Below are 12590 nucleotides of genomic sequence, written 5' to 3'. Positions count from 1 at the left end.
TGTGCTTATACCCCTACAGGTATTGTGATACTTAGGTGGTTTTTCTCCTAGTGCAGGTGGTGCTAGTGAGGTCCTGGTTCCCTGCGCAATATTCTCCTAAGGTGGTTAGGGTTGCGTAGGTGGTACTTACCTGGTTACCAGTAGTTACTGGTTGTGTGCTAAAGTGATTTATACTCTATGGTCTAAGTGCTATTTCTAACAGTATTTCAAGTTCTAAAAGTGCTGATTCCTGACAGTGGTCCAGGTGGCCCTGTCTTGTACATATCCCCTGTAAATTCTGCCCGTGCCTGTTGGCACATTGTAAAGTGTGTGTTTTTATCTAATGTGTTTTGGTGTAATACAAAGGCTATTTTTATACATAACCTTGTGTGGAGTTTCCTTTGTGGTGGGCCTTGGGTGTTGTTGCTGGGGGTGCATGCGCAAACACTTAACTCACATTGCCTCTGAGTTTAGCCTTACTGCTCATGCTACGTTACCAAGGGGGTGAGCAGGGGTTAACTTGGCGTGTAACTCCCTTGCCCTGACGTGGAAGTGGTGGTCTCTGACTGACTTTGGCGCAAGCCCTGGCCAGCCAGGGATCCCATTTCTAACACCAATAAAAATAATATTTTTTTTTTAAAAAAAGAAAAGAAAACGACGAAGGTTTCCGATGTCACTTGACCCCTATGCGCCCAGCTCCTCTGTGATAGGTAACACGGGTATCTCAGTACTCTCATGGGTGCTGGCCTTAGAACCTTCTATATTTAACTAGGTTTACCACAAGTCCTCTCCGAAGTTTCCTTAATCTTTAAAATTCCAACTGCCACTTTCCCATAGGATTGTACGGAGCTCGCGCCTGTATTCACACACTGCACCCGTCCTCCGTGGGTCCCCTGTGTCACTACCTTGGGTGGTTCCTTGGGGTACCAGCGATTCTACGTGCTCTAGGCACTGTGTCTAGTCAAGTCGTGGTTGTGTGTCCTGGTGTCTGATTGATGGTGTGCTGGTCTTTGTGTTGGTGTGTGCATGTCTATATGGCTGAATGTGTATATCTGTTTGGAGTGTTTCGATAGAGGTGAACGCTGGGATGTCAATTAGGTGTCTAGTCTGGCCTGTCACTCCGTAGAGGATTATGTCTGTTGTCAAACAGTCTGCTCAAGGGACACAAACCGCACACATGTCGCCGTCTTGATTTGCAAAGTGCCCTCAAAACCCTACTCGGCTCTCTGGGCACCCTGTCTGCTGCCAGTGCCCAGTTTTCTCTGAGACAGCAGCGAGCAGTCAGGTCCGCTCTGGGTGTTAGAAGGGGTCTGTGCTGTGTGGAGTCTTTCTCTGAAACAGGGAGTGTTGAGTGCATACATTTTCTGTGCACACAGCACAGACTCCTTGTCTTTTGCAAGTCCAGGCCAGAGCTCGGAATTCACTTTCCATTCACCCTTCTTATAATAAAAACGTCTTCTTAATTTGTTCTTTCTTTCTCTCACCTAGGATAACTCCCAGTACAGTGCAAATCAGTGAGCCCATGTATTGACCTGCACATAAAACAATACTTTCACTATGTGAATAGGGGGTGGGGCCTAGGAGGGGTGGGCCTGATGCCGAGAAGTACCTAGGAGGCACTTATGCCACGGCCCACCCCCTCCTCCCCCCAATTTTTTTTTAAAGCTTGCGGAGGCTGGTCCTGGGGTTTTTTCACACCCCTTAAGAGACGTAATCAGCTCAGAGCCTTCAAAAAGCGCCAGAAATTCACTGTTTTCAGTGGTTACGTTTCCAAATCGTTTTCCCTACTACTGTGTGATATTGGGTACTCACCAGGTGACCGTGTGAAGGGAGCGGATATTGTGTCACACAGTGGCACCATGAGAGTTGGCAGGTCTCTATTTTTCACTGCTGCCCTCCACCCATGGTAAGCTCAGCTGTCGGCATCTTTGTAAACTGACCTATGAGGGTTGGCTTGGGGGAGTGGTTAGGCAGAAGTGCCCTCAGCAATGCTAAGAAATATATTTGTTGTTGTGGCTCATAGTACAGATAGTGGTAGAAGTGGGCGGGAACGGAAGGGCACGGCGTGCCCCTACTTCTAATAATTATTTCAGTCCGTTCCCCTACTTCTTACTTTCAAAAAAGCATCCCGGGATGGCAAGAATAGTCCTACTTAAAAAACAAAAACTTTTTTCCATCAGATTCCAGGGGCTGCTCGCACTTCTCTGTTGAACTCCAGAGGCTGCAGCAGCCCCCGCCCCCCCTGAGCTCGCACAGACCGAGGGCAGGCCCATTGTCATTCCGATTGAGGCTGATTATCCCCTTTCAAATGACAATGCGCCCGCCCTCTGCCTTTAGCATATCAAGTGCCAGGGAGATCGGAGTTGGTGATTCCAGAGGATCTTTCCCCAGACAGAGTACTGTGAGGAACTTGACACCTTGTGTAATTTGTTAATGTTGTACACGGAGTGAATTGGGCAGGAGCAGTGACTGGACAGAAGAGGCGACAGGAGCAACAGGAAAGGAGAGGTACTAGGGCAGGAGAGGTGACCGGGCAAGAGAAGTAACAGATAGGAGAAGTGACGGTGCAGTAGAGTTGAGATGTCAGGAGCAGTGACGGGACAGGAGAGGTGACAGGTAAGGAGAGGTGACGGGGGCAGGAGAAGTGATGGGGCAGGAGAAGTGATTAGGCTTGGGCAGGAGTGGTAACCGGCAGGAGCAGTGAACGGATAGGGGCAGTGAACAGATAAGAGCAGTGAACGGATAGGAGAAGTGATGGGACAGGAGTGGTGATCGGGCAGGAGTGCTGACCGGACAGGAGCAGTGAACTGGCAGGAGCAGTGAACAGGCAGGAGCGGTGACGGGGCAGGAAAAGTGAAGGGGCAGGAAAAGTGACGAGACAGGAAAAGTGACCGGTCAGGAGCACTGACGGGGCAGGAGAGGCAACAGGAAAGGAGAGGTGACTGGGCAGGAGAAGTGACGGGGCAGGAGAAGTGACGGGGCAGGAGAAGTGACGGGGCAGGAGAGATGACGGGCAGGAGAGATGACGGGCAGGAGAGGTGACGGGGCAGGAGAGGTGACGGGGCAGGAGAGGTGACGGGGCAGGAGAAGTGACAAAGCAGTAGAAGTAATGGAGCAGGAGCGGTGATTAGGCATGAGCAGGAATGGTAATCGGGCAGGAGCAGTGAACGGGGCAGGAGCAGTGAACGGGGCAGGAGCAGTGAACGGGGCAGGAGCAGTGAATGGGGCAGGAGCAGTGAACGGGACAGGAAAGGAGAAGTGACTGGGACAGGAGAAGTGACTGGGACAGGAGAAGTGACTGGGACAGGAGAAGTGACTGGGACAGGAGAGGCAACAGGGCAGAAGAGGCAACAGGGCAGGAGAAGTGACCGGGCAGGAGAAGTGACCGGGCAGGACAAGTGACCGGGCAGGACAAGTGACCGGGCAGGACAAGTGACCGGGCAGGACAAGTGACCGGGCAGGACAAGTGACCGGGCAGGAGAAGTGACCGGGCGGGAGAAGTGACGGGCGGGAGAAGTGACGGGCGGGAGAAGTGACGGGCAGGTGACGTGACGGGCAGGTGACGTGACGGGCAGGTGACGTGACAGGGCAGGAGAGGAAAGGTGACCGGGCAGGAGAAGTAAAGGTCAGGTGACGTGACGGGCAGGAGAGGTGACGGGCAGGAGTGGTGACGGGGCAGGAGAGGTGACGGGGCAGGAGAGGTGACGGGGCAGGAGAGGTGACGGGGCAGGAGAGGTGACGGGGCAGAAGCAGTGATTAGGCATGAGAAGGAGCAGTGACCGGGCAGGAGCGGTGAACTGGGCAGGAGCGGTGAACACTTCTCTGCTGGACTTCCTTCATAGTGGGGGGAGCTCCCTTACCATGGCGACTCAAGTCGTTATACTTACATGGAGGTGTTCCCTCTGGCAGGTGGGGTGGAGGAGAAGATTGACTTAGAGTACACTTCTGTGGGAGGATAATGTTCCTTGCCAGTGGCCTCGTTGAATGGATTTGAAAAGTGAGATGGTATAAGAATAACCATGCTGGAAGACTTTATGGGTGGGGACAGGACTGAAATTGTTTCAGGAGCCACAGATAGACTACCACTTACACTGTAGCCAGTTTAATAATTACCAACAGATGTGCCATGCCATCTTTCTCTATCTGCTAGATCTTCAAGACCTGTTGGAGTTCAGGCCACTACAAGGCAAACTCTTAATGGATGATTTGGGCACATCTACCAATCCCTGATCACACATAGCACCACCACGCTGCCTGCACTTCAGGTGGCGTGACAGGGAGACATAGCTACTATTCATGAGAATGACTAGACAGAAGCCATAGAGGCCCCGCGAAGGGTGGAAATCTCATCCCGCCTTCGTTTAATTCAGTTAAAATATCTTCACAGATCATACTATACTAGATCTCGACTACGGCACATGGGTGTCATTGGCTCCTCCTTGTGCCTTCGCTGTGGTGTTTAGGAGGACACCTTCCTCCAAAATGTAGCTCTGACGCGCTTTTAGCGGGGGTGACGTCCTGCCTTAAAGAAGTCGTCTCCTGGGGAATCTTATTAGACCCGGAATTACTCTTACTTCATAGCACTGAGGGAACAGGTGGCAAGAGATACAAAAGATATCTATTATTTCTGGGCCTCATGTTAGCGAAAAGGGATATCACCAGATTATGGAAGGCCACACTACATGGCCCTTGTGGGAACCTGGAAGAGGGGGGTGGATTGACGTACAGGGCTAGAGGTTGCAGTGTTTCAGGCGCGAGGATGCCCGCACACGCATTCAAAGATTTAGCAACGGTGGGCGATTACAGAGGGAGTTATAGTCCTGGCTCCGGTTCTCACCCTATAGCTCCAACTTGAAGCTGAAATACAACACTTTAATGCGGGGCCTTGATAGTACGCAGAAGGGTTCTGTATCTGAATTATGATTTTATTGCTGAATTGTGGGGGTGGTTGGGGACCAATTGTGTGTGATGTAGTGTTTTCATTGTATATGAGAATTTGCTGTATAATTTTGTATTTCTGTATGTAGGCTGTTCTGGCGTGGATATTCTGCCAAAATCCAATAAAATCTGATATGAGAAAAAAATGTATGCAAGCAACACAACTTTCCGGGGCAAGGTACACAACATCAGGGAGGCAGGGCCAACATGGACAGCGGGAGGTGGGATAGAGGGGACAAGTAACACAGGGACAGCATGAGGAGTGCGGGAGGGGAAAGGTACATTCTGGAAAGCGGGAAGACGCAGGCAACACAACAGAGCAAAATGAGGGGGAGACAAGCAACATGACGGACCGCGGGAGGAACGTTGGAGGGAGCAAGCAACACCAAGGACAGCATGAGAAGGTCGGAAGGTGACAAGCAAAACCAAGAAAAGCAGGAGGAGTGCAGGAGGTGACAAGCAACACGATGGATGGAGCACTCTTATGGAGTGCTTCCACAAGAAACGAGTCCTATTGGCTATGGCAATGCTTGTTGGTAGCAAGCAAGGACAGTGCTGTTTTTTTTCTGTTTTTTTTACAACTTTTATTGAGGAAATAAAAGGGCAATTACAACATTTTTATGTTCCTGTATCACATATATACAGTGCCTGTCCACATTCTCGAATATCTAAATAGCATTTGTATCTTGTTTCGCATATTCCGGACATCATAACAGAATAGGGACGACTACCATCCACGAAATCACAGTCTATCACGGAACCTGGAAGGACAATTTAAATCAAAAAGGAAAGTAAAAGTGTAAAAGAAAGGAAAAGACAAAAAACAACAAACAAAAAAAAAAAGACAAAAGCCATCCACATCAGCGTCCATGCACTTCCTCCGATATCATAAGTCTATCCGGCCTGTAGGCCAAGCCAGGCATCTTGAGCAGGTATACCCCTCCCACATTCTTTTTAATCAGCTGAGGTCCCTTCCTGGTTGAGTAGGTATGTTCTCAACGGCTCCCAAATGTCCCTGGGCCTAGAGATCTCGGGCAGTTCCTCAGCATAGGTCACCAAGTTGTCTCTGCAATATACCAAGTCTTTAAGCCATAGTCCCGCTTTCGGCCTGCTCCTGCCCCCCCATGTCATAGCTACCCTACGAGCCGCCATCAATAGTGCAAGGCGCACAAACTTGCCAGTTACGCCTTTGACGTGAGGCACACAGCACAGCAAACAGGCAAGTGGCTCACATCGCAGCCCCAGATTCACCATTTCGTTCAGACAAGTCACCACTTTTTCCCAGAATTCCCACACCGCCTGGCAATCCCAGGATAAATGCATGAAGTCCACGGAGTCCTGACCACAGCGCCTACACCTTGCATTCGTACGCAGTCCATATCTCTGCAGTCTCAGCGGGGTATAATAAACCTGATGTATGTATTTAAAGTGTATAATTCTGTTGCCAGTTTGCTTCCGTGATGGGTTCAGGCAGACATGCCGACCATTTCTCCCAGCTGCGATCCTGGCCCTCTACATTCTCAAGCTTTATCAGTTTGTATAATTTTGAAACCAGTCCTTTATTGCTGGGGGCAGTGAGAGCGTATTGTAAGGAGGTCAGTGTGGGTGGCTCTTGTGGATATGTGGGATAATGAACCTTGAGTGCCTGACGCTATCTATGTATCGCAAATCGGAACACCATTCACATAAACATCCGCCATCACTCTGAGTCCCGCCTCAGCCAACAGTCGAAGTGACGGTGTTTCCTGTGTTACGGACAACTCGGCATGGTACTCTAAGTGTAACGCTGGTGCGTATAGTGGCAGTTTCTGAGCCAACTGCCCAATTTTCCCCCAGGCGGATATGGTAGTATCCACTGAGTTAATTTCCTCCCTCTGAGTACCTCGTCTACGATGTGTGATCACGCTGTGCAGCGGGATCGGGGCCGCATCTCCTTCCTCTACCGCGACATGTGGCGTGAAGGCGTGTACCCTGTACCAATAATACAGATACTGTGCTTGTGCACTTAGGTAATACACATACAAATCTGGAGCTTCGAACCCGCCTCTCTCATAACTCTTAGTCAGAGTCGTCCATTGTACCCTTGCATGTTTACCTCCCCACGTCAGCCGAATCAGTTGGCCCCTTAGCATCTTAAAAAATTGTTGCGTAAGTACTATGGGAATATTGGGAAATAAATAAAGAAATCTTGGCAGTACCACCATTTTTATCAATGCGATACGATCTGCTAACGACAATGGCAACGTTATCCAACCATCCACTTGCGATTCCAACACCGTGTAGGCCCTGCCATAGTTTTCCCTTATCACAATCTGCGGGTCTCTGTGAATCCAGACCCCCAGATATTTGACCGGGTCCGCTGTCCATATCAACGGGAACTCCAAGTCCGGACAGGAAGTCGAGGTGGTCAGTGGTATGATAAAGGACTTGTCCCAGTTTATGACGAGCCCCGAGAGATGACCAAATCTGATATATTCTCTAAGCAGTTGTGCTAAGTATCTGGACGGGTCTCAATCAAAGAGGACCATGTCGTCCACATAGAGTAATATACCCACCGGGCGATGGTTAAAGTTAAGTGCCGCCTCTCAGTGCCTCCGTCTGATCACACACGCCAGGGGTTCTAAAATGAGCGCAAATATTAATGGCGATAAGGGACATCCCTGTCGCGTGCCCCGTGTGATAGGAAACAGTTCCGACGTGAGTCCTCCTATTCTCACCCTCGCACTAGGTTTGGAGTACAACACCACAATCCACTGCAGAAATAATGGTGGGAACCCCATACGCCGTAATATATAGTGAAGGTAGTGCCATTCGACCGAGTCGAACGCCTTGGCTGCGTCCAAAAACACAGCCGCCGCCTGCAGTTCTGGCTCTAAAACGTGAAACATGGAGAAGACCGTACGCAAATTATAGGATGTAGATCGTTCGGGTATGAAACCTGATTGATCAGGCAGTACCAGTTTCTGCATTAGCGGTTGAAGGCGAGTCGCTAGAATCTTAGCCAGAATTTTAGAATCTATATTAAGCAATGATAAAGGGCGATATAAATCGCATCTGTCTAACGGCTTGTCTTTTTTGTGCAATGCAATCACCATTGCCTCCCGCAACGAGGGGGGCAGTTCCCCAGACTCATGAGCCTCTGCATACATTTCAAGAAGGTGGGGCGCCAGGAGGTCTGCGTATGTTTTATAGAATTCCACCGTCAGTCCATCTGGACCGGGTGCCTTCCCATTAGCTAAGGTTGCAATCGCAGTTTTCACGTTTTGTTCGTCTATCGGTAAGCATAGATATTCTCTATGAGCATCAGAAAGCCAGGCACATGCCACGTCCTCCAGGTATGTATCTATATCTGCTTCCGACGCTGTCCCACGGGACTTATACAGCTCTGCATAAAACCTACCAAATTGCTCCAACACAGCTCCCTGTTCAACATGTTCACCTCCCCGCTCATCTACTATCCTGTCTATTCTCGGTTGTTCCAGATGTGTCTTGATCTTAAGCGCCAGGTTCCTCCCTGGTCTGCCCCCTTCCCCGTATCTCCTAGCCGTGTGTCTACGCGACAGGTATTTCACCTCCATGTCTGCCAGTTCCTCAAATTCCCTTAGCACTCTCTGTAACTCAGCCAGTGTATCCGCTCTGGGATCTGCCTCGTATTTACGCTCCAGTTCGCGTAAAGCAGCCTCCTTATTTCCTAGTTGCGTGCGTATATCTCGCAATATGCCAGCCGCTGTACTAATGCAGACCCCCCGTATAGTAACTTTGAAGACCTCCCATAAGGTGGCAGCCTCTGCCACAGACCCCTTGTTCAGTTGGAAGTATTGTGTAATGGCAGTTCTGACTGTCGACTCATACACCGGGTCTAGCAGGGCTTCAGAGCGCAAGCGCCACGTGAACGGGGGACGGCGCGTTGAGGGGAATATCACTTCTAGTAGGATGGGATTATGGTCTGATAATGTACGTGCTAGCGGCTGAACCTCCCTTACCCAGTCCATTACATCCTCCCCCACTAGCCAATAGTCTAACCTCGACCAGCTGCCGTGGGCTGGCATCGCATGCGTACCCGCTCTCACCTGTGGGTTCCGAACCCGCCATGCATCCAACATACCGAATTCCTCCATCACGCATCTCAACGCCTGGGCCACTTTGGGAGTACGGTGCGTCAGGGGGTTGAACTTGTCTAGCTCCGCATCCAGATAAGTATTAAGATCCCTGCCCAGAAATACTGGGACCTCAGGCCACTCTCTCAACACCCCACGCATTTTCTGAACATAAGTCACATCATCTGTAATGGGGCCATACATATTAACAATAGTAACCATTCTTCTCTTCAGTTTGCCACATATCATCACACATCTCCCATCCTCGTCCACATATGTGTGCAGAGGCTGAAAATCCACTCCCCTTTTTATCAGTATCATGACCCCCCTGGCATAGGCCGAGTAAGAAGCTGATAGTCTAAAGCCAGCCCATTTGCCGGCTATTCCCTCCTCTGTATATTTGGTGAGATGCGTCTCCTGTAATAGAGCTATGTGAATTGCGTGCCTATCCAAATACGTCAGCACCTGTCTGACCTTCTTCGAAGAGTTCAGACCCCTGACGTTCCAGGTCAGCAACTTACTTGTATCCATCATGTCCTGCCAGGCCACAACAACTAATTGTACATTTATAACCCCAGTCAGGGTGCCTCTCGTGCCGGCCCAGGCCCCCAGTCATCCAGACTTTTTCCAAGTGTAGGAGAGTGCTCGTGTGGATCAACAAAATATTAACCAAAACAAAGACTACATATAATGAATCTCTTGCCCGTCCCTCCCACCCACCACTCACTCCAACCTCCCAATCAGGTCGAGATTTAGTCCCTCCCCCCCCCCCCCAACAGTATTCATGGAACTCCATGTAATTCACTAATCGGGGAGCTCCCGCTAGGGGAAGTGGGCCAGCAGCGAACCCCCACACTGTAGTGTGGTCGCCGACCGTCCATCAATTTGCCTCCCTCACCCGCCTTTTTCAAGCAGGCCTTGAACATAGTGGCCCTCTTAGTATATTAGTCAGTTCAACAGGGTACGTGGTCAATACATTGTGAATCACCCTCTTCCTATTCTGGGCAGGTCAGAGGGCCCGCACCGCATCCACCTCTCCGCCCAACTGCTCTCTTGTCAGCGCCTTGTTCCAGCTTGATCAGTCCTAATATATCTCCACCTAGTCTGTATCATTTAAACCAGATTCTCCGAGCGTCTTGTCAGTTAATGGAGCTGTCTTCCTGCCCTTGCAGATATGTTTAGTAAATTTCAGCGCGGATTTCGCATCAGTAAAGAAGTGTGCCTGTTCCTCATGCGTGATCTTTAGTTTAGCTGGGGAGAACATGGAATACGGTACGGAGGCCTCCCGCAACAGTCTTTTCACCGGCACAAACTCCTTCCTCGCCGCCTGCACTCCAGGAGTGTAATCTGTGAAGAACGATAGCTTGTCACCTTTATACATTATCGGTTCTTTAGCCCTGGCCTCACGTAGCACCACATCTCTGTCTGCATAGTTCAAGAGGCGCGCTATTATAGGCCGTGGTGGTGCTCCCGACTTGGGTCTGGGGCACAAATACCTGTGAGCCCACTCCACTAGCATGACAGCTGACAAGGCTGATCCAAACAGTTCACGCAGTAGCTCCTCTACAAACGTCTCCATTTTGGATATGGGTGTGGTCTCCGATAGGCCTATAGTTCGCAGGTTGTTGCGCCGAGATCACGCTTCTAAATCCTCATTTTTGTCACGTATGACCGCCAATATCTTTTCCATCTGCAGAATCTGTGTTCTGGATTCAGCTTGCGCATCATGAGTGTCCGAAACTCGGTTTTCAAGAATGTCCAACCGTTGCTCGTGTTTCTCCACCTTTTCCTTAACCACATCCAATCCGGCAGCTAGAGCGTCTATCTTACCATCAATAGTTTTCATGCCAGCTCTGAGTTCCAATAGTATAGATCGTGTGTCGTCAGCCGCATCATCTTCTGAGCACAGGTTCCCACCCTGCACTCCACCATCGCCCGCTCCTTCCGCTGCACGTGTGCTGCGTTTGTTTTTAAATTGTAGCTTAGCCTGCCGCGGTTCTGTCTTCCCCATGGTTGGCACCCCCTCAGGGTCGTGCTCGGACTGCCTCTATGTAAGGGCCCCAGCTCAGGTGTAACCTGTTGCAGGCCAAGATGGCGCAGGTGAGGTCTCCGCTGTGCCCGGGAGAATGTCACTCAAATTATATGCAGCCCTGCAGTGCCCTGTTCAGGGCCTCTCCCCGAAGCAACGTGTGGCTTAAGCAGCGCAGGGCCCCCCAGTCGGCCGGCCTCGGAGCCCAGGCAAAGAGTAGCACTGTCCACTACTCCATGGACCACCAGGTCGGGCCAGTAGCCCCCCCCGTTCACCAGGCAGCCCCCCGCAGCCACCCAGACCCCCCCAACCCGAAAACGAGTTAGGGCTGATCCCGGTTTCCGCAGTCAGAGCCCCCCAGCTCCCAGAGGATAGCCCTCGGCCTTCACCAGATCCCTGTGAGCACAAGCATAAGCCTACGGCCCCCACCACTCAGCGGCCGGTTCTGCACCGCGCCCCAGCAAAACGGCGCCCGGTGTCAGCTTCGCCGCCCAGCAGTCTAGCCCGGGGACACACAATTGCCTCACTCGCCCCTGCCAGGCTCCTCCGACCTCACCTTCCAGCAGAGCCCCGTCTCCGCCTCGTTCAGCCACTCCTCAGCACTGCCTCGGGCCTCCTCTGCAATGGAGCCGCACACCTCCTGGGCTCTGCTCCGCCTCTTGATTCCTCGCAGCTAGCTTTCACGTAGGGAACCTCTGCCGTGCAAGACGAGGGCGGCGCAGTCACCACAGCCGTACTCCCCGTCCGGGCAACCAGCGCGATATTCCTACTTCTCCCGGTTCGCCGCCGATGCAGCAGCACACAGCCAGCAGATCGCTCACTCCCAGGGAGGTCGGCTTCAGAACTCAGCCGTTACCATCTAATCGCCGCCATTTTCCTCAGGCCCGCTCCGGCTTCGCAACCACAGTATTTTCAGTGTTTGGCCACTATTCCTGCCGTATTTCCACCAACGCGACCCCAGCGAAGGAGCCGTTGTTGCGCCGTATTTTAATTGCGGGTGGGGGCTCCGTCATAGGATGGTATCATAGGATGAAAGAATCGGCTAGCGGAGCTCCTTCACCAGGCACCCATTCCGCTTCGCGCCGAAGCTACGCCCCAAGGACAGTGCTGTTGTGGTGCTGAGTGATGCTGTTGTGGTGCTGAGTGATGATGTGGTTGGGCTGAGTGATGTGGTGGTGTATTAGAGTGATGTGGTGGTGTATTAGAGTGATGTGGTGGCGTCCCAGAGTGATGTGGTGGCGTCCCAGAGTGATGTGGTGGCGTCCCAGAGTGATGTGGTGGTGTCCCAGAGTGATGTGGTGGTGTCCCAGAGTGATGTGGTGGTGTCCCAGAGTGATGTGGTGGCATCCCTGAGAGATGTGGCGGCGCACCCGAGTGATGTGTGGCGTCCCCGAGTGATGTGTGGCGTCCCCGAGTGATGTGGTGGCGTTCCCGAGTGATAGGGTGGCGTTCCCGAGTGATGTGGTGGCGTACCCGAGTGATGTGGTGGCGTCCCCGAGTGATGTGGTGGCGTCCCCGAGTGATGTGGTGGCGCCCCTGGGTGATGT

At 51.6% G+C, this 12590-nt stretch overlaps 2 protein-coding genes across 4 annotated transcripts in view; one reads left to right on the top strand and one right to left on the bottom strand.

Annotated features, from left to right (window-relative positions):
- The window catches only part of ATF6 (activating transcription factor 6), a 1455481-nt gene that overhangs the window by 1369161 nt on the left and 73730 nt on the right, over nucleotides 1–12590 (bottom strand). The window lies entirely within an intron of this gene.
- LOC144803765 (uncharacterized) overlaps nucleotides 11106–12590 on the top strand; it is a 42913-nt gene continuing 41428 nt past the window's right edge. The window contains exon 1 of the mRNA XM_078671877.1: nucleotides 11106–11114. Within this exon, the coding sequence (XP_078528003.1) occupies nucleotides 11106–11114 (9 nt within the window). The remainder of the gene's footprint in view (nucleotides 11115–12590) is intronic.

This window comes from Lissotriton helveticus, chromosome 1_1, assembly GCF_964261635.1.
Source record: "Lissotriton helveticus chromosome 1_1, aLisHel1.1, whole genome shotgun sequence".
Taxonomy (NCBI): Eukaryota; Metazoa; Chordata; class Amphibia; order Caudata; family Salamandridae; genus Lissotriton; species Lissotriton helveticus.
The sequence above is the reverse complement of the archived record's forward strand: the minus strand, read 5'-3'. Positions and strand labels throughout refer to the sequence as shown.